Source organism: Amblyomma mixtum, chromosome 2 (assembly GCF_055824585.1).
Source record: "Amblyomma mixtum isolate Tamu chromosome 2, ASM5582458v1, whole genome shotgun sequence".
Taxonomy (NCBI): Eukaryota; Metazoa; Arthropoda; class Arachnida; order Ixodida; family Ixodidae; genus Amblyomma; species Amblyomma mixtum.
The window spans coordinates 258,771,980-258,799,054 of record NC_143013.1 but is presented as its reverse complement, the minus strand read 5'-3'; the positions used below and the strand labels follow the sequence as shown (position 1 = coordinate 258,799,054).

Here is a 27,075-nt window from a genome sequence, read left to right as displayed (position 1 = left end):
ATTCAGTGTACATGAACTGGTGATAACTTTTGTGCATGATCACATCATAGCAGGCATGACAGGAATGTAGTTATGGAAGCTGCATGGCCATGTTACCTCGAGTTCTGACTGTCTGCTTTTCTTGATGCTCCAGTATCAACGTCATGTCGGACTACAAGCGACTGCGGTGGATACAACTATGCTTGTGTTGAAACAAGGTGTAGAGGTGAGTTTTGTCATAACATTGTGTATCTACTTTACACAACCTGCCTAACTTTGTTCCAAGAAAATTGAATTTTGGACGCTCTCAATTTTTTTTTTTTCACTCCAAATTGCAGTGGAGTGCTCCTCTGATGGTGATTGTGCTTACGGAGAGCGCTGCTTCAATGAGAACTGCTATGGTAAGGAAATATCTTATGCAACCTTTTAGTTTGCTGTGACTCACTTAAAATTTTACGTGAAGATTGTTTTGTACGCTGAACCAACCTTCACCTTGGTTCATAAAATATGTGCAGCCTTTTGTCAGTGTGAGATGAGCTGTTGTCTTGCCGATCTTTTCTGAACTCTGATTAGATAGAAGCCTGAGTTCTGATCTATTATTTGTCTGTTTGTCATCGTTCCAGCCTTGTGCCGTTCAGACAACGAATGTCAAGAAGGAGAAGTGTGCATTTCGAACAGATGTCAGAGTAAGCATTTTGTTTAATTTTCTGTTTCCCCTGTTTGTGTATCACAGCTTCTTTTGCAAGTTTGTTTTTGTTATTTGTTATATGCTTTCACATTTTTGTTCTTGTCAAACGTGGTCAGTGTCTCAAACATTTAATTTTTACTCTTTTTTTTTCTAGTTGGATGTCGCACTAATGAGCAGTGTCTAGACCACCTTGCCTGTGTTAGCAACCAGTGCAGAGGTAAGTCACTCAGTGCCAACCTTCTTCCGAGTTAAGTCATTTCTCCATTGTACATTCTGAATCCTGTCTTGTATTTAAAAGACTTAGCTTTCCAGACTGACAACTATCATAAATTTGTCTTGGGGGAAATCCACACCAAGAGCAGGGGGACCAAACTGCACCTGTCTGATAAGTTCGCGAATAACTGTGCTTGGTATTTTCTCAGTTGCTGAAGATATTTTCATTATATTTACGGGTATTCACCATTACATGCACATGGGTAAGCTTGCATGTAAATTGAGATTTTTTTCTATGTCTTTTTTCTTTTTGTACACATTGTTGTCGTAGAAAACTATGTTTTTTAAGTTCAAAATGCTTGCTGTACTTGGGAGAAAACACTTAGTTTGGAGTTTTCGGCCTTTGGCCTCATCTTAAGTGCTTAGTTCAGCACCCACGCTTCACATTTATGTAAATACACATGTGAAATGTATTTAGTTCGTAACATTTTCTTTTCCCCCTCAACCTTTTTCTTACAAATTCTAAACCTGCAGACCCATGTGAAGGCAGCGCCACATGTGGACCCAATGCGGAGTGCAAAGTGGTCAACCACCGTGTCGTGTGCTCGTGTCCCGCTACATTCATTGGCCGCCCTCACGCCAATGTGGCTTGTGTGCGGAAACCAGTTCGTTGCACACACAACCAGGAGTGTACTCCGGGACACATTTGTTACTTGGGATACTGCAGAGGTGAGGCACATTTTCATCTTTCCGCCATTCATCCATGCTTCTTGCATAAGTGGGATGCCGGAAGCATTTACCTTTAACTTTGATAAAATGTAGGTGCTTTAATCCAATCTCATTTTGAGTTATTCAGCTGTGTGTCCATGCATTGGTAAACCGTAGCCTTAGTCTCAGCACTGTATTGGACCTTTAACCCTTTGAAGGTTTTTGCCGTATATGTACGGCGGTGGTTTTCTGTCCCGCAAGGTCTTTGCCGTACGGGTACGGTTTCGACCTTCCGTTTGAAATTTTGCGCCAAAAGAAGAATGCGTGCTCACTGGGGGGTGCTGCCACCTCTTAGGACTTACAAGAAGTGTTTGAATTTTGTGCTGCCTTCTTACGGAGATAAGCAGAACTTATGTCTAGCTTTAGCGCGGCGGCACAGACTGCGGCAACACCCCTTTTGTAGTTTTGGTTTCGCCGCGTGATCGCAACGGAGTCGCGCGAAATTTGAGTTTTCTTTTTCTCAGCACTATCTTGCAGGGGCTGCCGAAGTTGATTTCTATCTTTATTGGCGCTGCTCTTAGCTTGCTTATCACCGTTGCTCGCGACGTATTCTCGTCCTCTGTGGCAACGTGCCTACGCGGTTTCGATTCCGCCGCGGGATCGCAACGGAGTCGAGCGAAACGTGTTTTCTATTTGTGGGCACTGTTTTGCAGAGGCGGTGAAAGTTGATTTCTATCTTTATTGGTGCTGCTCTTAGCTTGTTTATCACCGTTGCTATTCTATTCTATTGAACATTTTCCAGTTGTGAGTGATGCTGTCACCAAAGTAATGTTGCTAATTTTTTTTTACTATTTATTCTCGATTATATACATTTTGTAGATTCAAGATCTGCATTAAAGTAATTTGACCACATGGGAAAGTTTTCTTCAAAATAATTCGACCCTCAAAGGGTTAAGAGCTCCATCAATGAGAAGTTTAGTTCATGTAGCTTGTCCCTTTTTGTTCCTTTCTCATTTACAGCCAACGGGCACCAAAACAACCTTGGACGTCCTGTGGACGTCCTGAATGTCCACGGGATGTCCATAGGAGTTTAATGTCCACTGGGCAGTTATTACTAAACAATGTCTTTGTGACATGACAATCTATGAACTTGTTCATTAGGTATTTCTGGCATAGTTAATTAATGATGCTGAAAAAGCAGTGTTTAAAAGATAGACTGCTCTCAGTTTGGTAGTGCAGTCAAGAATATAAGTCTACATGTTGTTATTAAATTTCAGTGTCCTGCAGCAGCAACCAGGACTGTGCCTTGAATGAGAGATGTGTCGAAAATCGATGCCATGTTCAGTGCCATCGTGATCGTGAGTGCTTTGACTGGGAAATCTGCGAGCACAACTTCTGCAAAGGTGCGTTTTGTGAACTCAGTTTCGTTGTCCTTCAGGCACCATGCTCCTTAAGTGTGTTACACGCATTCTAAATACTATGTACCAAGGATAACTGACCTGTCTTTTCATTTCACTGGCTTGTTGCGCAGTTGGCTGCCGTGCCGATACTGATTGTCCCACTGACCATTCTTGTATCAAGAACCATTGCATCAGTAAGTACTTGTAAAGAAATAAACTTTAATAGAGTGACATTGTTTTGTTGAGGTTTTACTGTGCTCCTGTCCTCTGGTCTAATTCCTGGTTTTGTTCCTTTTATATTCTTTCTTATACTGTTTAAAATTGCTTACCGTCTTACATATTTCATACTGTAATGTTTACACCATAGGTGTCTACAGTTTACCAAGATGTTTGTGCTTAATATATGTCTCGTTTTATTTTGCTGTCCCATACATTTTTCTTCCTGGTGCATTCATGGCATTCTGTTCTGTTCCAGATCCCTGTGAGGCCCCCACAGCGTGTGGAACGAATGCCTTGTGTTCAGTCAGCAGTCACCAAGAGATTTGTGCCTGCCCGCCTGGCCTTGTTGGAGATGCACATCTCGAATGTGTCAGAGGTTAGCAGATTCAAATTTACTCTTTTTTTGGAAGGGGAGAGGGGGGGTGGGGGCACGTTTCAACAGAAGAGCATGGATTCAGCATATTTCTCTTTTTTTTTTCCCCTCATGAGGTGTTTCTTAGTTGCACAAGCATGTGAATGGGCCGGCGTCAATACTTTGCTTACATAATTTTTCAGAATCGAAGGACTGCCACAGCAATGACGAGTGTGGACTCGGAGGGTACTGTGAAGCCACGATTTGTAGAGGTGAGGTCATCTGCAGGGTGATAAATTGTCATGTCAGACATTCGCGTCTGTTTAAAAGTCGAAATGCTTCACTCTGTTGGTTTCCGTTTCTTTTAATCTCCAGTTGCGTGCAGTAGTGACAATGAGTGCTTCAACAACGAGCGCTGTGTAGAAGAGAGGTGCAGCTGTGAGTAGCAATGCTAGTTATGTGCATTTCGCTGTTGCAGCAATGTTGGCCTGTTTTGAATTTCTTTCTCTCATTTCGCAATTTTAGTAATCTGCACTACCGATGCCTTGTGTCCACGAAACCACATTTGTGAAAGAGGACTGTGCCTTCGTGAGTGCTTCCATGTGTGATTTATTTTGCATTCCGTATTGCAATGTGAAATTTCAGCATGTCGTTTGTGCTCAACTATTTGTTCTCTTTTTCTTGAACAGCTGGTTGCCGGTCGGATCTTGACTGTCCAACAACAGACACTTGCATCAATCGCCAGTGCATAAGTGAGTGACTGTTCAGTGCCTTGACGGTTACAAAATGTAACTGTTTTGCTCGTTTACCTTTGGTGGTATATTACAGTTAAAACTATTCAGTGGCATTGCAAAGGCTTAAGACATGCTGATAGCAGTAAGAGTATAACAGTAAGCCACTAACTAGATACTTGGCAAAAAAAAAATTTTTTTGCAGTTTGTTAAGGTTTAATATTAAGGCGAAAGCCTTTAATGCCTCATCGTTGTAATCAGGAGTTGTCGACAGAAATGTCACGCTTTTCAATTGGTCGAAACGGTCGTGACGTCACACTGCGGGAATTTCAAACGGGGCCAATTGTACTTTGGCTAGTAACCATGCAACCAATTAAAGGGATCGCATAGTGATGCTCCAAGTAAGTGGGACTGAGTTTAGTTAATTGCTTAATTACCCAATTAGCCTAATTACCCGTTCTAGTCAGGCCAGATAAATAAATAAAACCGAGTAGGAAATAGGTCGAGTTTGCGAATCGAACCCGGTCTCCAGAGTGCGAGACAAGCATGCTAACCACTCCGCCATGCCAGCTCGATGGTTTGGAATGAACAAAGGCGCGTCACTTCCTCACATTTCCTTCCCTCAAAAACCAATTTACCGATGAGCAAGGAACCGGCGATGGCATTCTATGGATTGCCTGGCAGTGTTGAAAGACGTTGTCACGTTGCACTCTTAGAGGCGAAGCTAACATCTTAACAACGCATCAGTGACACAAGCAGCAACATCGCGCTTAAGGCTTTCACCTCACCGCACTTTAGGTCCACAAAGTGCCCCCCTGAATTTTTGTTTTCTTATTGCATGTTATGCTTAGCATTTGAGCCATCATTGGTTGTTTTAACTAACCAATTGGTCAATACAGTGGGTCATACTGCATGAAGTGTCATTGCAGGAACATACAACGCCAGCCAACATTATGTTACAAAAAGGTAAAATCCTTTCCTAGGTGAGGTTGATCTACATAACCTATGTACTGGCTACTCACTTGAAATTTCGTTGTTTCAAAGGTATTTCATTTCAAAATTTTTGCAATATTTCAAAAGTATTTCGTAACTGAATGGCAGGCCTACCTGAAGGCTGTCTAGTACAAGCTCAGATGATGCATGTAAGATACCCTCCATTCATGCAAAGACAAGTTGCACTTTCTTAAAAATGCCTTTTGTGCTCTGCAGACCCATGTGCGAGCCCCACAGCATGTGGACCCAATGCCCAGTGCCAGCCAGTGAACCACCGCGCATACTGCACCTGCCGCTCGGGCTACACGGGTGACCCCCACGTGGAGTGCACCAAGGTGGAGTGTGTGATAGACTCCGACTGTGGAGTTGGAAAGATCTGCCAGAACTACAGATGCATTGGTGAGTGCTAGCATTAATTTTCTGCCTACGTTAGTTGCACAAGCATAATTAGCTGATAATAGAAGTTTAGTACATGTGCTGTCAGTCACAGTGGACTCACAGCATGCACTGCACTGAAGTTGTACTATACTCTGATTGATGATATGTACTGCTCTGCAATATTGCTTTTGCCTGTGGCAGGAAACTGTGAGCGAAATTTTCCTGGTAAATGAAGATTTATGCTTTCCCGCTTCGACAGGGCTAATAAAAATGGCCACTTCAATCTCATCCTGGTATTTTACATACGGCATAGAGCACATAGCAGTACTATTACACTCCACAGAGCTCTGTACAGTTGGGCTGTAGGGTTCCACCTGAAATGAGCAATGCTCAATCTGTACTGCTTTTGTCGTCTAATAAATGCTTTCATCATGTAACGGTTCATGCCGTTGCATGAGCAAAAACAGATATTTTTCACATGGGTTGTCTTGCGAATCGAAATTGCCTCGTATGATCTTAGTGTAACTTGTGACATCCATGGAAAGTTTGGTTTGGTTTACGAGGGTTTAACGTCCCAAAGTGACTCAGGCTATAAGGGACGCCGTAGTGAAGGGCTCCGGTAATTTCGACCACCTGGGTTTCTTTAATGTGCACTGACATCGCACAGTACACGGGCCTCTAGAATTTCGCCTCTATCGAAATTTGACCGCCGCAGCCGGTATTGAACCCGCATCTTTCGGGTCAGCAGCTGAGCACCGTAACCACTGAGCCACTGCGTCGGCCTGTGCAAAGTGTGCAAACGTTATATCGATCAGAAGTTCATGTTAGCATAATGAAAGATGCCGAATCTAACTAGTGCTTATGTCAGACTAGGATGTCTCACCTTGCTCATTTACCTGCAGAGGGCTGCCGGTCAGATGTCAGCTGTCCTGATGACAAGACATGCATCAGCCGCCAGTGCCAGAACCCTTGCCAGTTTGTCGGTGCCTGCGGCCTGAATGCACTCTGCAAGACACTCAACCACCGTCTCACGTGCACATGCCCGCCACAGACTTTGGGCGACCCGTACACCGAATGCTTGACCGGTTAGTGCATGCATGCACAGGCACTTGTTTACACACTGCCTTGCTTTTTATTTCATAGCATAGTTAGGTCATGTTTTCTTTTATATACAATGAAAATCTTTTTGTTATTCTAGACCCTGACATCTGCAGCCGGGAACACGACTGCGGTCCTGAGAGGACGTGCGATAATGGGCGCTGCATAAGTAAGTGCTTGCATTTTTATTTTTGCAGACTCTCGGTGCACTGTAAGGACAGCTGTTCATTTTGCGAAGAAACTCAATTTGTGCTCCAGAATCTTGACGCAGCAAGATAGTGTTGTAGAAATCGTCATGAGCTTGTTTCCGACATTCAAACTTGCATTTACTAAGGCAGCTTGAAGGTCAGCGCACATTGTAAACATTAACATTTCAGCGAAGAATGGTACGGCCCAAGAGTTTTTTTTGCAAATGCAAGCCTCACATGATGCTGACCTCTGAGATGTAACATTTACCACAAACGAAAAAGTTATGCGACCTCATGACCAGCTGTGGATCATTTGGAAAAGTGAATAATCTACTATTCTTTTGTTCAGTAACCCGTTGCATCTGACAAAGCACCTTCCTAGTAGCAAGCACACCCTTTGAAATTCATACTGACTTATTAGTTCTCTATCTGACATTTTGCTAGCTCTATACAATTAAGATGAGTAAGAGCTATACTAGCTGACCTCACTCCAATTATGAATAAAAATGGAAATTTCGAAGGAACTTAATGGTTTTACATGCAAAGGCCCATCATATTCAGCACGATTGAAGATTTATTTTAATTATTCTTGACATAAAAAAAATCTTTAGACATGAGAAACAACAAGCTAGGAAATCATGTCAGAATGCCATCTTGTTTTGTAATTTCTTCTCATTGTGCGAGCAAAAAACTTGCTTGTGGGCACTGTGCATTCTGTGAATATTATTGTTAAAGAACAATGTTAATGCAACAAAAATGCAGCCCAACCTCTACCCAATTGTTGTTATGAAAAATTATGCCTCATTTTGGGACCCCAAGTACAGACAGCACATATCTTTCAAAAGTGCAGTTATATGCATAAATAGGTGCATTATTTGTCATATTCTACTCCTTAGTTCTTACTCAAGCTCCTTTCTCAATTCTCCTTCAGCCAAAGTGGAATGCACCACTGACAATGAATGTGCCCTTGGAAAAGTTTGCGAGTCACACCGGTGCTTTGGTAAGTAAAGCAATTTGCTCTTTCTTTATGTTCATCTGTGAGCTTTACAAACTGAGAAATTTGGCTAAAAATGCTGTATTAGTCAAAGCGAAGTCTTTTCTTTTTTTTCTTTTCCACAGGCTATAATAAAAAAAAAATCTATTCTTGCAGTGAAGACTGTCGGTTTGGAAAAGCTGTTGCATAGCAAATACAAAGTATTTCCATGTTGGAACACTTACAGCATTTGAGAGAATCTAACCTTGCAACTTAATTTTTTTAGATAATTTCTTCATCTTTCTTCTTGCATTTAGTAACTCATGTAGATTAACAATGTAGTTGATGATGTTGTAAAAAAGGCAGAAATATAATGGTCACACTTCTTTTTTCAGCCAAATTTTAATTGCAGTATACAAACAGATGCAGTGATCTGTTTGTCAGCCAACAAGATGATGAATAAAAATTTCTTGAACAACATTTAAGTGCACCCTTTTAAAGTCTAGCATATATAATGGATACCACAGCTTTCTGTGTTCGACGTATGCATGTGCATGCCTCTGTAAGTCTGTTTTTTATAAAAATGGACATTTGGAACGTTTCATTGTTTCCTTTCTTTTGCAGATGGTTGTCGTGGTGACCACAACTGCCCCATCAACCAGGGCTGCTATCAGGGTCAGTGCCAGAATCCATGCAGCATCCGGGGAGCTTGCGGCATCCATGCTGACTGCACTCCCGAACACCACCGTCCTCACTGCTTCTGCCCAGCGGGCTTCAATGGAAACCCTCAATTCGAATGCAAGAAAAGTAAGCGAGTGTGCTGGTTTTGGAATGTGCCCTGCATTTGCAGCCTAGTATTAGTAGCCAACACTATATTATTGCACTAGGTAATTATCGCCATGCAATGTGGTTAGTACATAATCAATGATAGCTGCATGAGCAGGTGAAAATCTTTCCCAGCTCAACTGGTTTATGGAACAATTCCCAGCTGGTTCCAGTTGGGACCAACTGGAACCCAGTTGGTTCCAACTGGAACCAACTGGAAATTGTTCCATAAACCATTTGGGCTGGGAAAGATTTTCGCCAGGCAGCTGCTGTGTATTTAAAAATCAGCATTGCAGCACTTTGTAATGTCCTGCACAGAAATGAGGATGTGTTTACCACATGCTAGGTGTCCTGTACTGTGTAAAACAAAACTGTCACACACTTACTTGTTAAGAAACACTTTATGTTTGTTCTTATGTTTTTAGAGAAAATAGTGACAGCACTGCTACAGGCTTTAACTTTGTTGAATACTCATTTGCAGCTTTCTTACCTTTCTCATTTTGCTTGTGTAACTGAAGGCATTTTTTAAATTTGAATCTTTCTTTTCACTTTTTTTTAGAGAACTTTGCACCAATTGATGACACTGTGTTTTGAACATTAATTGTATATGTGAAATGAACAAGCATAAGCATTGACAGGTTAAAAGTTAGTTTATAGCACTATGTTTGATCATGCTGCTGTAACCTGGTGCATGATTTTATTATAAAAAGTAAAAATGTCAGCACCAATGGTGCTTTTACATTCAGTGCTGAGTGTTCACTCTTCTTTTCAGGCCAAGGCTGCCGTGTGAATGAAGACTGCCTGCCTGGTCTCATCTGTCTTCGGGGCCAATGCTCTCGTGAGTTTGAAACTGCTTGCTTGAGTTTCCTAGGAAATGCTGCACACTTGTAGTATCACGTCACTTATCAAACAAACTGACAACACCGTGTCCTAACTCTAATGCGACCCTTACAGCCTCCGACTTCTGTGCATCTGACAACGACTGCAACCGGGGTGAAATCTGTGACAACACAAGATGTGTCGGTGAGACTTGTTCACCTCAATATTCCAAACAGCTCCTTCTTTATCAATTTGAATATACGTCAAGCGAACATACGTGATTTGGTCGAGCATGAAAACCTTTGAACTCACCTTGACTGCCCTTCAGCTTTTTATGAGCATATGTAAGATGTGTGTATAGAGTATTGATTTTTGACGAACTGTTGTGATAAATCATCTCCTGCTTGTTATACGTGCTCCCGCTGTGTGGAAAATCAGGATGATAACAAGCAATGTTTCTGAGGAATAGCAATGACCCACAAAACAGTATAAATGGCTCCATGTGTGTAAAATTTTTTCCATGCTGCATGCATTGAGCGCCAAACAGTGGCATACTACGGTAGAATTGGCAATTTCAGGATTCTAGCGAGTTGATGGTGTTACCCGTCTAGTTTAGAATGCAAGGGCTTCAGCTCGCTGATTCGTGGTGTTGCCATACCGCTTTGTTCTGAAGTTTGCCACTTTTTTCTCCATCCTCAGCCGGGTGTCGAACGCACAGCGACTGCGATTTCTTCTTGGAGTGCCGAGACAAATTCTGCCAGGACCCTTGCAGACCGGGCGTCTGCGGCGTCAATGCACACTGCCAGGCCATTAGCCACTCTGCTGAGTGCCGCTGTCCACCAAACTTTGAGGGCGACGCCAAGGTTCACTGCAAGGAAGGTCAGTGTACTTGCCTGCTTGTTTCATTGCCAATTGTGCCACATCTAAGATAGGCACAGTTCAGTGAGATTGGCTTAGTTTATTTTAACAAGTATAGTATAATTTTTCTCTGTATGTCAAGATTACAGTGCTAATAACTTCCAGAAGGATCCAAGGAGCTGAAAACGCAAAATGTCTTTTTTGTGTCTTCCTGCATCATTCCACAGTGTCGGTTGAATGCCACACGGACAAGGATTGTGGACTTGAAAAGATTTGCATCAGCAACCGTTGCATTGGTGAGAAATCATATTCTTATTCGTGTCATACAGATTGTAAATGCATATATACTCAGTTTTTCTATGCAGTTGTTCAGAAGCTTGTCATCGTTTTATTTTTTTTTTAAATACTGGCCTTAAGCGTACAAGCATGCAAAATGGCAGCACTTATGCATTACGGCATCACCTAAGTTGACTTATTTGGCTTTTTTTTTGTTTTCTTGATGACATAGGGATTCTGCTTGTCTTATATTAATGCTGCCGCACTGCAGCATCAAATTAAACTTCTTTTAATGTCTTCTCATTAAATATCCACAGAACACTTTTTACGTGATTTAGTTGAAAGATTGAATTCTTAAAGCAGCAATATGAATTACTAATGAAAATTTCTGTAGCTACATTTCCTTTCTTAAGGTTCTTTTATTAAAGTTATTAATTGGCTTGTTATTTAGCAAAAGTCATACCTGAGAAATGAACTGAATGTACCCTTATTGAGATGTCACTGTACAGCAGTTCTGTTTCATATGTCAAGCTCAGTCATGATGTTTATCTGTGTAAAAGGTATTGAGTGGATTCCCAAAATGCCTGGATTCTGTGATTTAATGTTTGGCGAGAGTCTGCTTTTTGAGTTGGGAAAAAATTCATCAGGTCACTTTCACTGATGCCAAATTTAAAGCTACTTGACACCAATGAACAGAGCAGATAGACTGGCGGAAGGATCTTTCATTTAGCTGTTTGTTGCCGTCAGTTTTAATGTGGTATACTCGGCAGCAATTCCTGGTGCTACCAGCAAGCCTTGTCAGGCCTGAGATTTTTGTACCTCATAACTTTTTTTTTTTTTTCAATTTAGCTGCTTGATGTAAAAATGTGGTTTTTGTACACTTGTACCAATGGTCATCAAAACTCCCTTGGACGTCCCACAGACGTCCAAAACGTCCTCAGGACATCCAAGGAAGTTTTAGTGCACATTGGTGTCTGCCAGGCTGCTTGCGAGCCCAGATGACATCTGCTGCCTTCTCACCTCGTTTTTCCAGTTGGGTGTCGCATTGACGAACACTGCCCGTACGACAAGGCCTGCTTGGAGGGTGCCTGCCGCAACCCTTGTTATCAGCGGGGAATCTGCGGTGTCAACGCCCTCTGTCGGCCACAGAACCACCGAGCCACATGCACGTGCCCCAGGGATAAGGTGGGCGACCCCAGAGTCCACTGCACTGTGCCGCCACCCCCTAAGTACCCGGAACAGGTTGAGTGCAGCATCGAGGAGCCCTGTGCTGACGGATACATCTGCCGCAACAGCATCTGCATCTGTGAGTGGAGTGGAATGCACTAGCTTATCTCTGAATTGAGCCCTGCTTTGAAAATGAACATTTGTTTTGAGGAAAGGAACTAACTGTCTCACATATCTCGGTGGACTTCCGCACCCCATAAGGGAAGGGATAAAGGAGGGAGTGAAAGAAGAAAGGAAGAAAGAGGTGCCATAGTAGTGGAGGTCTCCGAAATAATTTCGACCCCCTCCGGATCTTTAACATGAACTGACTTCGCGCAGCACATGGGCGCCTTTTGCGTTTTGCCCCCATCAAAACGCGTCTGCAGCAGTCCGATTCGAACTCGGGTACTGCAGCTCACTGTTGCCACCTATTGCCATGTACAGCAGTGTAGTTTTACATTCTGGCATCTTTACAGCAGGAACACAGGTTCTAACTGGTCCTAACTGGTTTATGGAACAGTTCCCAGTTGGGACCAACTGGAACCAATTGTTCTTCGATCTGGACTAAGTAAGATGTGAAATCGAAGAAGATACCACATTGCAGTACCTTATTTTAATATTATACACGCATGCAACTTAATAGAAGGAAAAGGCTGTACTTGTAGAAAAATTATTGAGTTTTTGAATGTGCCTCTTTGCTAACTGGACAAGCTGCAGCCGTGAATTTCAGTTCATTTTGCAGAATTAGTTCATTCGTGTATGGAAAGCTTGAGTCTAGCATCACCACGCTTATGGAAGACAGTACTTAAACAATTTGTCGCAAATAAAACTTTATAGTAGACAGCTCAGAGTTGCAAAATAGTATTTATGAACTTTGTTTGTAATGTAGCTTTGATCTCACTAGTATAAAACTATGAAGTTTGCTTTGCGGCCAACTTATGAGAAACTTGCTTAATTTTTTTAATGCTCTGTAAGCATTTGTGCACTGTGGAAAGCTGAGTGGTCCAGCAAAAAAGTCTTAACATGGCTGTTATGGTCAAATGTGCCTGCGTCATATATATCATCTTTTGAAACTAAATGAATTTGCCTTCCAGTGGATGGATGTTCTTCCGATTCTTCTTGCAACCCTGGAGAAATTTGTGAAAGGCGAAAGTGTGTTGGTGAGTCCCTCTCCTTTCCTAAGATACACAAACATGTATAATTTTGTGTCCTTAAGGGGGGACCCTGGTCTTGGAAAAAAAATTTTTTTTTAATGAAGTCACAGTTATGAAATTTCCAGGCCACATGTAGTTTTGTGCGCTGATTCTAGATATGTCATTTAGTTTCATGTAAAACAATTCCTTGAGCACTTGTGCAATTTTTATGCAAGTATTTTGGGAAAAGTTTTGCAGAAACTTTGCTGCAGGAAACTTGCTGAAATGTATGCCATTGGGTTCTCTTGACACCAAGGAATGCAATAAGGGTAAAATTATCATCCTGGCTATCATAGAACTTGGGTTATAGAGTTTTGAAGTTGTCGCTTCAGAAATGAGAAGAAAAGTGTGTATTCCTGTTTCTGAAGTGGCAGCTTCAGTACCCTATAACTCAAGTTCTATGATAGCCAGGATAATAATTTTACACTTATTGCATTCCTTGGTGTCAAGAGAGCCCAATGGCATGCATTTCAGCGAGTTTCCTGCAGCAAATTTTCTTATATGCTCTCTCCAAAAGACTTGCATAAAAATTGCACAAGTGCTCAAGGAATTGTTTTACACGAAATTAAATGACATATCTAAAATCAGCACACAAAAATACATGTGGCCTGAAATTTTCATTACTATATCTTGATTAATAAAATTTTCTTTTAAAGACCAGTGTCCCCCCTTAAAGGTGCACTGAAGAGGAATCTGAACTCGTCTCTTTGCCGCGGGAACTCAATCTACACGTTCTAAGCATTCTTAGAAACTTCGATTTATTGACCTGTGTGGCCGGCTTCCCTAATTAAATCGAATTAATGTCCGGCTCCCGCCTTTTTTTTTTTAATTCTCCCTCGTACGGTGGGCGGAGTCAACCAACGCGCGGAGTGCCTTTCACCCAGTCCCGTGGCGGCTTGCCGCTCTGCCATCGGCGGAGTAATGCGTAGTAATCCGCAGAAGCAAATAGTCCGCGAGTATTTTTATTTCTGCAGGCTTATTTTGCGGCTATATTATCTGTGAATGAAACTATTTATTCATGGAAGCCTAAAAAACAACATAAAGCGAAAGCAAAGCCTCCACAGAGCTCGCTGAAAGGCACTCCACGCGTTGGTCGACTCCGCCCACCGTAGAGGGAGAATTAAAAAATAAAGGCGGGAGCCGGACGTTAATTCGATTTAATTAGAAAAATCGGCCACACAGGGCAATAAGTCGAAGTTTCTAAGAATGCTCGGAACGTGTAGATCGAGTTCCCGCGGCAAAAAGGCGAGTTCAGATTCCTCTTCAGTGCACCTTTAAGGCAAGGTAATAGCACACAGTTATGTGGTGGTACACGGCATTGAATGCTTGTGACGTGACGGCATCTTCCCACCCCTCGTCCCCTTCTCCCTTAGTTGGATGCCGCAGCGACTCTGACTGCACATTTGACAAGGCTTGCGTGAACACACAGTGTGTCAACCCGTGCATCATTCAAAACTCATGTGGCCGGCACACTTATTGTCGTCCGGTAGTCCACCGACCACACTGCACCTGCAAACCTGGCTACGAGGGCAACCCCTATGACTTCTGCAGCAAGAGTGAGTTTTGGGGCTATACATGCTCGTCTTCAGTATGTGCCTCCCATTGTTTTTGCTCAACACTAAAGTAACCTTTACTTGTCTTGCACCACTCGTATTTTTCAGTTGAAATCAGGCCTCCACCAGAATGCATACACGACCGGGACTGCTATGTTGGAAGGATTTGTGAAGCACACTACTGTGTTGGTGAGTGCAAAATTTCGGATGGAGCACTACTGGGAGCAAGGTGAACTGCCCATATGGTTATTACTGCATCCATTGGACGAGGTGTAGCTTTCTGAGGAGTTGCTAAAGATGCTGATAAATCGGCTGATTTTGTTGGCTCAGCCATGACTGAATGAAGACATGCCTGTGCCAGCATCTTGTCCTCGCACTGATAAGGGCTAAATGCAGTGGGATGCAGTTCCTCTGTTTGGTTCAAGTGATTACTTGGGCTTTTTTTAGCAGAAGTGTGTGTTATCTAGATTAGAACATCCTAAGCATGACATACTCGCACAGATTAGCACATAATGACTTTGTTGTACCAAGTTTCGTTTTATAGATTCTTGAAGCCCCAATTACTGGGGAACCAGAAGCCAGTGTAAACATATCTTTTTTTTTGCAAAACTGCCGTGGATCTCTCACATGTCCTCTTAGCTGCCCACTTTACCATTACTTTTACCTTTAAGACCTAGCACTCTGAAGCAAAATTTTGGTTGGTACAGTCATCCTCCACAGCAGTTGAACACCATTCTCTTTTTCCCTTGCCGAACAGAGGGATGCCGTAGTGATGACAACTGTCCCTTCGACCAGGCCTGCATTAACCGTCAGTGCCGAGACCCGTGCACTCCAGGCATCTGCGGTAAGAACGCCAAGTGCCTACCAGTTAGCCACAAACCAGTCTGTGCCTGCCCAACGGGACTCAGTGGTGACCCCAACATTGAGTGTGCTGTGTGTAAGTGTACACTTTTTTTTTCTTTAAGCCCTTCATCCTTTCAGTATAATTAGCGTATCAGTGAGTGCAGTTATTTTCATTAGCTAATTAGCATTAGCGTTTTCACAAATCCAACTTCGTGAGAAGTTGGATTTGTGTCGCTTCACTGCATTTCAATGCAACATCTCACACCCTGCACTGCAAAAAAATTTTTGTTAATGCTTAGTATGCATGCTGCAGTTGTGGTCCAAATTCTTTAGATTGCTGTAATTTTTGTCTTCACAACAAGAAAAATGACGTGCGGTCTAAAATGACTGTGCTATGTTATACGCTGGCTTCTTACTTATTCTTATGCCATTGACCGACGGTTAAAGAACGTTTGAAGTATATTTGCTAATAAGGGAGTAATTACTCATTAACGTCCACCCGAGCGCAGCCATACGGCCACAAAGGAAAGCTATACAGCTTTCACAGAAACTTCGTAGTTAAAGAGTTCGTAGTTAAAGAAACTTCGTAGTTAAAGTTTTTCTTTAACTACGAAGTTTCTGTGAAAGCTGTATAGCTTTCCTTTGTGGCCGTATGGCTGCGCTCGGGTGGACGTCAATGAGTAATTACTCCCTTATTACAAATCTACTCCACCTTGGGGGATTCCCCTAAATATTTGGTCAGTATATTTGCTCTTTCAGCATTTCCTGCGTAGCTTAAGGCACAAATTGCTCTTCGAGCCTCCTAAAACCTCTGGTCTGCTTTGCACTTTCAGCGCGGCAAGAATTCTGCTACCACGACAGCGACTGCCCCATCGGCCGCATCTGCGAGAAGGGGTCTTGCGTTGATGCCTGTCGCACCGATGATGCCTGTGCCTATGACAAGGCTTGCATCCGCAACCGTTGCCAGAACCCCTGCAGCTTCTCTGGTGTCTGCGGCAGCAACACCGACTGCCGAGCTGCAAACCACCGCCCTGTTTGCCTGTGCCTACCAGGACTGACAGGAGATCCCAAGGTCCACTGTGCTGAACGTGAGTCTCCCCCTGGCGAAAATCTTTCCCAGCCCAAATGGTTTATGGAACAATTTCCAGTTGGTTCCAGTTGGAACCAGCTGGATTCCTGTTGGTTCCAACTGGAACCAGTTGGAAATTTTTCCATAAACCAGTTGAGCTGGGAAAGATTCTGAAGCACTTCAATTATTCCCACTGAAGAGATTTAGATGAACAGATTTACAGGAGACTGAAAAGATTAGAAAACAAACTCAAGTTGAAGATATCCTAGTTGCAATTAAGAGGAGAAAAGAGGCCTGGGTGTTTTGAAGGGAACAGATGAGCGGTGGTTCATTAGAATAACATAGTAGATTCCAAGGGAGGAAAAATGTGGCCATGGGGCAGCAGATAATAAACTAAGTTGATGAGATTAAATTTTCTGGGATAACATGGCTATATTTGGCTGGCACAGGGCAGGGCTGATGAGAGACTGTTCGGAGATGCATGTAGCATACAGTGGACATAATTTGCTTTATATGGGGTCGATGAAGAAGACATTGTATTCCATCTCATCAGTGAGAAGAGAGGACAGGGGCAGGAACAAGCACAGGTGAAAAGATCAATAGCATGCTGTCTTTTGTTGTAATAAGTAAGGGCCATAAGAGTGTAAAAGCAAAGAAAAGTAGAACAAGCAATGTCTGGAGCATTTGAGTTTGCCATGTGTGCATATGACAGCTTAAAAAGCTACAAGACAACTGCCCATTTTGAAAAATATCTGTGGCCTGAATAAAGAGTCAAACCTATAACAGCTGAGTAGACAAGTATAGTTTGATGTCCTCACACTGCATGCTGCATTTTTTCACTAGGTAGCTTTTGAGCCTTCTTTGATAGTCTAGTATTGCCACTGGGTTCATTTACGCAATTCATGACTGATGGTTAGCAACGTAAAAATGCTGGCAGGCAGGCAGTAAACAGTGATAAGTCGCATTATCTCGAAGCAGAATTGTGCTCGTTTGCGGCTAGCCCGAATAAGGTAACACATACAGTACAATGAAGCAGCAAAAACTCAGATGGACATTTCTTTCACACAAAGTTTCTTATTATGTTTTTATAGTTTACTTCAACTGAACTCCTCTCATTTCAGTGAGGGAAGAAGGTTGCAAGCGAGACAGTGAGTGCCCCTTCGGACAGGTCTGCGAGGATGCGTGCTGTGTCGGTAAGTCTGCCTCTTGGGGATTAGAATCACCTGTGTTCTGTGCTACACCTACGCGGGCATGTATCTGACTGGGTTTACAGGTTCCTGCGTGAACAATCTACAACTACAGTGCTTGTCAAAGGTTCCACTCTATTTTAGGCTGATGAAGCAGACATCTGAGCCATATTTAGCCAAGACCTCTGGTTGTGACATAAAACTCTATCCTGCCTATCTTTAACCCCTTCAAGCCTTTATTTAGCCCTTTGTATGTCATTCATAGCCTCTCAACTCTACTGCCTAAGATGAAGTTGACTGCATTTTTTTTTTAAACTTAATTTTGTCTATGTTTCATCCTGAGTTTGAAGCACCTTGTCAAATTTCTCATTTTCTAGCCGGCTGTCGCTCGGATGACCAGTGCTTTCCCAGTGAGTCCTGCCACCACGGCAAGTGTGAGAACCTCTGCCACGTTCCTGGAACCTGCGGCATCAATGCGCTCTGTGTCATTGCTGCTCACCGTCCTGTTTGTTCGTGTGAGAGGGGCTTCTTTGGTGACCCAAAGATTGAGTGCAGGCCAGGTATGTGCATTTTATACATCAAAAAACTGTAACCTGTATACACTACTTTCAGTATATGCTATTCATTAGCAGTGTCTGTAACATCGAGGATTGGCCTGATTGTTTCCTTACCTAATAGTGGCAGTGACATACGTTAGAGAGGGCTAGAAAAAAAACACAGTGCCTTGCCTGCATTCACATACGTTAGATTGGGCAATATAAAAATAAAGAAAAACACAGTGCCTTGCCTGCATTGACATACGTTAGATTGGGCAATATAAAAATAAAGAAAAATAAAAGTACCCTGCCCACACCACAGTTTACACAATAGGAGAGTTGGAAGTGGCAGCAAAGGTAAAAAAATTAACTTGAAAAAATGATTTACTGAAAGGGGGAGAGTTAAGTTTTGCCAGTGGAGTGACATAGAAACCTAGTGTCACTGAAAGTGGCAAGTGTAACTGGCAGTCTTCTTGTCAGATTATCCACCACTTATAGGAAATCTACATTTGGACACTTCATCATACAACCTAGCTCATTTGGCAGTGGTTGTTCCTAAAAATGCTGTGAGCATTATGAATCTGAAATTGCCAGAATGTGTTGTGCTGTACAAGGAACACATCAGCACTGTGTGTAAGTATGTAAAGTAAAACCATATTAATCATTAAGTACATGGCAGTGTCTATTCTATCAAGTCTTTCAGGCAATAGAAAAGGCTCGCTTGCTGATTTTATGCTCAAGAACAGTTTTATATAAGCTGTTACTTTTCAAGCCAGCCAAACCTGACAGTTTAAACGTACTTGTATACATGGCCCGATTCTGTGGACAGGATAAGCTGTCAGCCTAGATGGTATTGCATGTGGTTTCCTTGAAGGTGCATTTGCAGTGTTGCATGCCACGAGTCCTTCACAGCTGGATGTTTAGTAGCAGCTGCAGCACCATCAATTTAAAATCCAGCTCCATTTGCCGAATACAATTTGTCTCTTCTTGCAGTTCCAGTGGAACCTCCGAAGGAGTGCCACGTTGACACCGACTGCGCTCTTCGCCACGTCTGTGAAGGCCACAAGTGTGTCTGTAAGTGCAGCTAATATTTTAGTGAGCTAGCACTAGATGCCTCGCTACCACTAGATACCAGGGGATGAAGCCTCCGCCTGGCAGCTGCCACCTACCATGGTTGGTAGATGGAATGAACTAGCACTAGGTGGGTCACTGGTGAAAAAGCCGTTATGTGTCCTGGTGAAGCCTTGCGGTGTCCTGGTGAAGGGGGACAATCAGTTTCGTGGCAGCCGTACCCACGTGGCAGAAACCACATCGTGCCAGCTGCCGCTTACATTGTCTGTAAAACCACCCCAATGGACACTTAAACTCCCTTGGACGTCCCATGGACGTCCTGAACGTCCACAGGACGTCTAAGGGAGTTTCAGTGCCCATTGGGATCATAAGTAACCTGTGCAAAGGATCCACATATATTAATGCAATAGCGTTAAAGGCTAAAGGCCCCGATACGCAAAAAATTTGGTATCGGCGTTGTCGGCATTGTGAGCAATAAATAAGGTAGTGTAGAGCAACCCAAGGCGATCCAAGGGTGATCCTTAAGGTGGAGCGTAAATGACCCCTCCAATTTTTGCGCTAGTATACATGCATCATGCAGTTTAACGAAGTAAACTGGGAGTTAAATGTTTAGACACTAAAAATGTACATGTCAAAAATTTGCGCATCCTGTACAAATTGTGTATTAAAGCAGGCTGAAAACGTGGTTAAGAAGTCTGCATGACTAAAATCAGTAAGTGTTATCATAGAAACAGTCGCGTCTTTAACAAGTCTTGATTATTTAATTCCAAAGTGCCTCCCTTTCCACCTCACAGTGCACTTGCTTGTGTGTAGCTACATTGTCTTAATCATGCTCTGTTCTGTGCACCCCTTGCAGATGGCTGCAGAACTGATGAGAGGTGCACTAGCGACGAAGCCTGCATCAACGGCATCTGTCAGAACCCGTGCGGTGTCTATGGAGCCTGCGGCCGGAACGCCCTGTGCCGTCCGATCAATCACCATGCCGACTGCTCCTGCCTTCCGGCTCACCGTGGCAACCCCAACGTGGTTTGTTTCAGAGGTGGGCTCTATCACATGAATTGGTTGTTTAGCTGCACACCGTCACGCAGTCTTAACAGTTTGTAGCTCTTGATAAAATAATGTTTGATTCGCATTGCTCGATCTTCTCAAACTGCTGGTGTGGTAAAATAAAAAAAAATGTTAATATGAAGGAAGTGAAAAGGGCATTACGCTTTGTGGGATTATTGTAATGTTGGCAGAAATCACTTTAATGAGCTCTTTTAAAGAAATGCATTGCTGTGGTACACGATTACCACTATTTTTTTCTTGGTGCAGTAAATGTGAACTCCAACATATTTACCAGTGGGCTTAAAAACATTTTCTTTTATGAAATACACTTCCCTGAACCTTTTTGCTCCTTTTTTTTTTTGCAATATTCAGATGAGCCAAAGCCTGAATGCACAAGGGACAATGAGTGTCTGCATGGGTTCATCTGTGACAACAATCGCTGCATAGGCAAGTATATTTAATGCTCCTTCTTTTTCTTTCAGCAAATTTTTTTAGAACCTTTGTGTTATAGTGAAGTAGGACGCTAATTGAGTGTAATCGTGTAGAGAGCTTGCAAAAGATTCATCCGAACAGAATGACAGGAAGTTTTAGTTTGTGAACCCGTTTAAAATAAGTGAGACACGGGAAACGTGGGAAAGCCCAGGAGAAGCAGTGGTAAGTGCATAGATAATCCTAACTAGTATAAAAATGTTAGGTTAACACTGCACTCACATATACTGCACAAACACAAGGAAAGTAGGCTGAACAGAACTGACACTGTGTTCTTTCCGTGTCACTCATACTTTCCATGTGCAAACTACCGAGTTTTCAGAATACAGCAATCACCATTATTGATTTGGATGACAGTGCTTATTACCTGTGTGCAAATATCTACATGTGGTGGCATTTGCTATTTTTTTTTTCTACTTTAGAATCAGAGTGTGAACAATTAATTTTTTCTTCTATGAGTTTTTCACACAGTGGTTCAGTCTTCCATGCCTCTTCTGGCACCAGCGTTGTGAGCATGCAAATGCATGTGATGCTATGCTCCTCCTGTAGTTTTGTATGATGTTCTGCAAGCTAAGCTATGCATGAAGGAAAATCTCTCTTGTCACCCCATTTGCCTCTAGCTTTTCCTTCAGTTTTTTTTTTGTATCATATACACTACTGAACAAATTCAAATAAATGAATGAAATAAAAAGTATTTAGACAGATGAACAGAAACTAAAGCTCAAGCAATGCATGCGAGAAGCTGGCATAAGCTGTGGCTGAAACCAGAATGAACGTTTAGTATGGTAAGGTTCAGTTGGATCTAAAACTGCTTACCTGTTTTATGTGGCCAGTCTGTGCGCTCAAATGGTCTGCTCCAATGTGGCTTATTACTGTGCTTGGCAACTTTCAGAGGGCTGTCGTCATGACAACAACTGTCCCGACGAAAAAGCCTGCATCAACGGCCAGTGTCAATACGTCTGCAGCTTGCCGAACATCTGTGGTGTCAATGCAGACTGCCAGCCACGTAATCACCGAGCACTTTGTTCATGTCCATCAGGCTTCCAGGGCGATGCTCAGATAGAGTGCAAAGAAAGTGAGTTGTTGCCTGTTATATTTTCTTGAGTATCATGCCTTTTTATTCCTTTTCTTCCGTACCTTAGCATAAGAACATCAAAGGTGTAGTTTTGTGCAACCTATGCATGCAGGAAAGTTCAAAGTGCTGCATTCAGTTTAGTTTAGTTTAGTTTATGGGGTTTAACGTCCCAAAGCGACTAAGGCTATGAGAGACGCCGTAGTGGAGGGCTCCGGAAATTTCGACCACCTGGGGTTCTTTAACGTGCACTGACATTGCACAGTACACGGGCCTCTAGAATTTCTCCTCCAAAGAAATTCCAGCCGCCGCGGCCGGGATCGAACCCGCGTCTTTTGGGTCAGCAGCCGAGCACCATAACCGCTGAGCCACCGCGGCGGCTTCGAAGTGCTGCATTCAGGAAGTCTTCTTTTTGCACATGACACGTAATATGTATGCTCTTGATGCTTCCCTCTCAAGAAGGGTATTTCTCTACTTAGCTGAGATCTGCAATTTGTGGCATAGGGGATATTTTATTGTGAAATAAGGAGCGGAAATGCTCACCTGTGCTATCGGTGCTTTTGCTTGTTATCAAATGAGGAAGCGTGAACAAAAACCTAAATCACTTTCAGGTATTCAAAATGGGACCAACAGTTTGTTTCATGCATGTCATTTCAAAGTGGTGAAAGAGGGAAAAAAAATTTTTTTTTGCTTTGCAGTTCGAGAACCAGGTCCTTGCTTCCAAGACAACGACTGTGCTGTTGGAAGCATCTGCAGCCATGGCAATTGCATTCGTAAGTTCTAAAATTGAATTATTTTCGCTTCTGAAGGGTGCAGTATTTGATCCGGGTCCCAGAAATGTGCCAGTTGCATATACCTCCTCTTCATTGCGATTGGTTGTGCATATAAGAATATAATCTTCATACTATGAACAATAAAATGCTCTATTCTGCACATGCCGCAAAAACTGGCCCTTGCTGGCTTCTCCCAACCCTGTGCCTCTTTTTATCTGTTTCAGCTGGCTGTCGTAACAACGAGAACTGCCCGTTCCTGGAAGTTTGCATTCGAAACGTCTGCCAGGATCCATGTCGCGTCTATGGTGCTTGTGGCATCAATGCTGTTTGTAAGGCCATCAACCATGACAGGGTCTGTGCATGCCTGCCTGACCACACGGGAGACCCAAAGCACCACTGTGTCAAATGTGAGTAGTGTTCTTTGTCTTTCTCATATCTGTCACTGCAAGTAGGCATCACCTTGAATCCATGCTAAACGGCTAAGATATATCCACTGAGCCATGTACAGATATATATTCCTACATATATATGAATATGATCTAGTGTGCATCAACATTATATCATATTCATTATGTTCATAGTATGTGTTACTAATGATGATACGTTTAATGTGAGCACTATTTAGGCCTCTATCTCTGTTTCCAAGATATATACTTCAATGCTGTAAAGAAGCAAAAAGTATGTAAACGGCGTCATGCTACAGGAGTTTCTGACCCGATATGTCATTTTAAGGCACTTCCTCATGCAGGTTGGTTGATAAGCTATTGAACGTGCCTGAAGCACTTAGTTATGTGACAGAAACATGCTTGAAACACTTAGTTGAGGGACAGATACAGTTTAATCTCATTATAACAAAGTTTAAGAGGCCCAGCGATTACTTCGTTATAGCCATATTTTCATTACTGCCCACGTTGGCCAAGCTTCCATAGAGAATCATCATTCCTTCTTTATATATATTTATTATTTCGTTATAGACAGTTTTGTTATAGCGAGGTCCGACTGTATATATATCATAGACAACTGAACCATAATGTATTTATTTCTGTCAACTGGGTCATCAGAGTCTCCGCCAGTGCAGTGTGTGTTAACAAGCGTCCTGTGCTCTCTTCACCAGTGTTGCCTCCACCTGAGTGCACGAGGGATGACGACTGCTATTCTGGTCGCATTTGCGAACTCTCACACTGCAGAGGTAAGTGCAAGCAAATGAACCGCAATTACAACTTTAGAAGTAAACTGCAGCTATTCGAATGCATTAGTAGTCTTCGTGCAAATACAAAAAGAGTGCATCAGTGTGGCCATGGTCGCATAAGAATGTAAGCATTAATTATCACCCACTTTCTATAAAACAAAAAAATGAATGAAAAAACAAGAATTTAAGGTACAAATGCTCGCATGTGAGAACAAGGCCCAGGTTTGCTGTATCCTGCCTGAAGAAGCAGTTCAAAAAAAAAAACTTCAAAACAATGTAGTTTACATGTGTTATGTATGTTCATCAGCCACTTATATATATGTGCAGCACAGATGAATAATGCTTCAATGGGCAGTCAAATATGTTGTTACTTTACCAAGAGCATTTTACCTGTTTAAGTTGAGTTGAGTTGAGTTGAGAGTTGAGTTTAGTTGTTGTATGCTACAGGTGGAATTAGCCTTGCTTATTCTGCTGGCAATTGCTCCACCGTAGCGTCACTTATATGGTAATAATGTCCTAAAACTGGTCAGATCTGCCCTACTATATGCACACAGTTGCTTATAATAGAACATAGGCCACTCCCGCAGTCACCATCTATGCACACATTCCCTCACAGCACAACGTAATCCACTCCAGAAGTCACCATCTATACACATATTCAGTCACTGTAGAACATAGTCCATTGCAGAGCCACCATCCATGCATACATTCACTCGCAGAATAACAGACCACTCCACCATCACAGGCTGTTCGAATTCGATGCAGTAGAAATGCCTAGAGTGTTTACCTATTTAACTCGAAAATACTGTAGGCATTCTGTCATGCCCTGTGAGTCAATGCCTCACTGCTGACACCAATTTTTTTGTTTGGTCACGTGTAGTCGGTTGCCGGGCGGACAACAACTGCCCACCAGACCTGTCGTGCATCGATGGCCAGTGCCAGAACCCATGCCTGCGCAGTGCTGTCTGTGGCCGGGATGCCCACTGCTTCCCTGTCAACCACAGAGAACTCTGCTCCTGTGAGCATGGCTTCACCGGCAACCCCGTCATCGCTTGCGAGAAAGGTAATAATTACCCATGCACAGAAGTCCAGTCCGCATAGGCCAATTTGTCAGTTATGTAAATTTCTGTGTAGTAATTCATGGGGCCCCATAACCTGCTCTAAACGCTATAGTCTAAACCAACTTTTTTTTTTAGCCAGGAGGTGCATATAATGCATGCACAAGAAACATGTGAAGCTAGTATTCTAGCATTTACACCAAGAGAACGGGCCACGTGTAGTAGTCAACCATCGTAGTGGCAAAATTGCAGAAATATTACAATAAATTGATTTGCAGCCCATTGTGTTCTTCTGAATTTGCCTCATGTGACTGATTTTTTACCCCTTGCTTTGATGTCCGGCTAAATCAGAAGTAAGCTTTAACATCTGAGGACTTCACAAAGTCGATGTTTGTTTAGGGCTCTGCGTGAAAACCTAAGCTTGTGATGGAACGAAAAAGTTGAAAACTCACTTGGCTGTGTGCGCAGCCATTTCCACAAAATCGTGTGCAACCTTTTCTTGCTGCACCTTTAAAATGGCCTCTGTGAGTGTCTTTCTTCAATTGATTGCTGCCATCATCAGAACTAATATGTCTCAAATATTTCTTCCAGTCCCTGATGGCTCATGCAGAAGGGACGAGGAATGTGGCTATGGAGAAATCTGTGTAGCCTACAGGTGTATTGGTAAGCATTTTTTATTTTTGCAAGCTCTGTTCAGTGTCACCATAGTTTGTGAATATGTTTCAATAGTGTTATTGGACAAGTTAGCTTCTGTGTATCAAAAGAGTATTGCAAAGGTTTGACAGGGTATATGATACTCCAAGTGCTATTTTCTATCTTTCACTCATACTTACACATTGTTCTTGCATAAATTTCAGATGGCTGCCGTAACCATGACAACTGCCCATTCGACAAGGCCTGCATCAATGGTCACTGCCAAGATCCATGCAGCCTTGGAGGCATCTGTGGCATCAACACCCAATGCCGAGCTCTTTACCATGAAGCCTCATGCGAATGCTTGCCAGGCTACACTGGGAACGCCAAAGAACGCTGCAGCCTGAGTGAGTATGCCGAGCGATACCACCTGAACCAGTGTCTGTAATGCTTGCTTACTGCAGAAAAATCACTCTCTGCATCCTGTTTGTTTTTAAGACACTGAACAAAATGTCCTTTTGTGTATCGCTTTTGCAGTTCCACTCCCTGAATGCACTGAAGATCATCACTGTGGCACTGGATACGTGTGCGTGAACTCAAAGTGCAGAGGTGAGTTCACGTGCTGATATATACGATGGAAGCATGGTTGTAGACTGCCCAGTATGTGTGATGTGCCCACATTTCACTGTACAAATTAATGTAATCCCGCCCAGGTGAAAATCTTTCCCAGCTCAACTGGTTTATGGAACAATTTCCATTTGGTTCCAGTTGGAACCAACTGGAACCAGGTTGGTTCTAACTGGAACCAACTGGACATTGTTCTATAAACCATTTGGGCTGGGAAAGATTTTCGCCAGGGCGGTGATGTCTTCTCAAAACTAATTCCCAGTAAAGTTCAGGTCATGTGACAAAATTACACAGCAGCTTCTGGGATTGCCAGAAATTACCTACCATGCTGAGGGGCATGGAGACTGCTGTTGAGTACTGCACAAAAATTCAGTTTATTGTTATTTAATTATTCACCCCGTGGACCACACAGTTGTGGTGACATGTCCATCTGTTTGTATTACCTGCAGTAGAAATGATCCTGGTCATAGAGATTGAGTAATAAAACCAACTTCCCATATAACCTAAAGCATATACGATATGGCTGTTGACAAATGTGTTACAGAATTTCAATATACTGTAGCGCAGCAAAACACGAGGACACAAGAGACGAGAGACGAACAACACGAGCGCTATTTGAGTGAAACTGTAGCACAGGGATTCTGGCCAACATTAAAAAGTGGGCCCGTTGTACTAGAAATATAGTTCAGTAGCGTGGCTTTTTGGGCTTGTTGGTACATAGTTTCAATATACTGTAGCGCAGCAAAACACGAGGACACAAGAGACGAGAGACGAACAACACGAGCGTGTTTTGCTGCGCTACAGTATATTGAAACTATGTACCAACAAGCC

General features: G+C 42.7%; 1 protein-coding gene across 1 annotated transcript in view; it reads left to right on the top strand.

Annotated features, from left to right (window-relative positions):
• Positions 1–27,075, top strand: part of LOC149363695 (uncharacterized) — a 143,300-nt gene that overhangs the window by 95,095 nt on the left and 21,130 nt on the right. The window contains exons 61-100 of the mRNA XM_089573657.1: positions 134–205; positions 318–380; positions 603–665; positions 822–884; positions 1,415–1,609; positions 2,866–2,991; positions 3,120–3,182; positions 3,464–3,583; positions 3,763–3,831; positions 3,935–3,997; positions 4,085–4,147; positions 4,249–4,311; positions 5,500–5,682; positions 6,564–6,746; positions 6,860–6,928; positions 7,879–7,947; positions 8,545–8,727; positions 9,518–9,583; positions 9,700–9,768; positions 10,264–10,443; positions 10,650–10,718; positions 11,732–12,004; positions 12,999–13,064; positions 14,471–14,653; positions 14,759–14,839; positions 15,408–15,587; positions 16,327–16,581; positions 17,684–17,755; positions 18,127–18,309; positions 19,279–19,359; positions 20,213–20,395; positions 20,776–20,850; positions 21,785–21,967; positions 22,663–22,737; positions 22,962–23,144; positions 23,852–23,926; positions 24,807–24,989; positions 25,576–25,647; positions 25,842–26,024; positions 26,155–26,226. Coding sequence (XP_089429783.1) covers positions 134–205; positions 318–380; positions 603–665; positions 822–884; positions 1,415–1,609; positions 2,866–2,991; positions 3,120–3,182; positions 3,464–3,583; positions 3,763–3,831; positions 3,935–3,997; positions 4,085–4,147; positions 4,249–4,311; positions 5,500–5,682; positions 6,564–6,746; positions 6,860–6,928; positions 7,879–7,947; positions 8,545–8,727; positions 9,518–9,583; positions 9,700–9,768; positions 10,264–10,443; positions 10,650–10,718; positions 11,732–12,004; positions 12,999–13,064; positions 14,471–14,653; positions 14,759–14,839; positions 15,408–15,587; positions 16,327–16,581; positions 17,684–17,755; positions 18,127–18,309; positions 19,279–19,359; positions 20,213–20,395; positions 20,776–20,850; positions 21,785–21,967; positions 22,663–22,737; positions 22,962–23,144; positions 23,852–23,926; positions 24,807–24,989; positions 25,576–25,647; positions 25,842–26,024; positions 26,155–26,226 — 4,752 coding nt within the window. The remainder of the gene's footprint in view (positions 1–133; positions 206–317; positions 381–602; positions 666–821; positions 885–1,414; positions 1,610–2,865; positions 2,992–3,119; positions 3,183–3,463; positions 3,584–3,762; positions 3,832–3,934; positions 3,998–4,084; positions 4,148–4,248; positions 4,312–5,499; positions 5,683–6,563; positions 6,747–6,859; positions 6,929–7,878; positions 7,948–8,544; positions 8,728–9,517; positions 9,584–9,699; positions 9,769–10,263; positions 10,444–10,649; positions 10,719–11,731; positions 12,005–12,998; positions 13,065–14,470; positions 14,654–14,758; positions 14,840–15,407; positions 15,588–16,326; positions 16,582–17,683; positions 17,756–18,126; positions 18,310–19,278; positions 19,360–20,212; positions 20,396–20,775; positions 20,851–21,784; positions 21,968–22,662; positions 22,738–22,961; positions 23,145–23,851; positions 23,927–24,806; positions 24,990–25,575; positions 25,648–25,841; positions 26,025–26,154; positions 26,227–27,075) is intronic.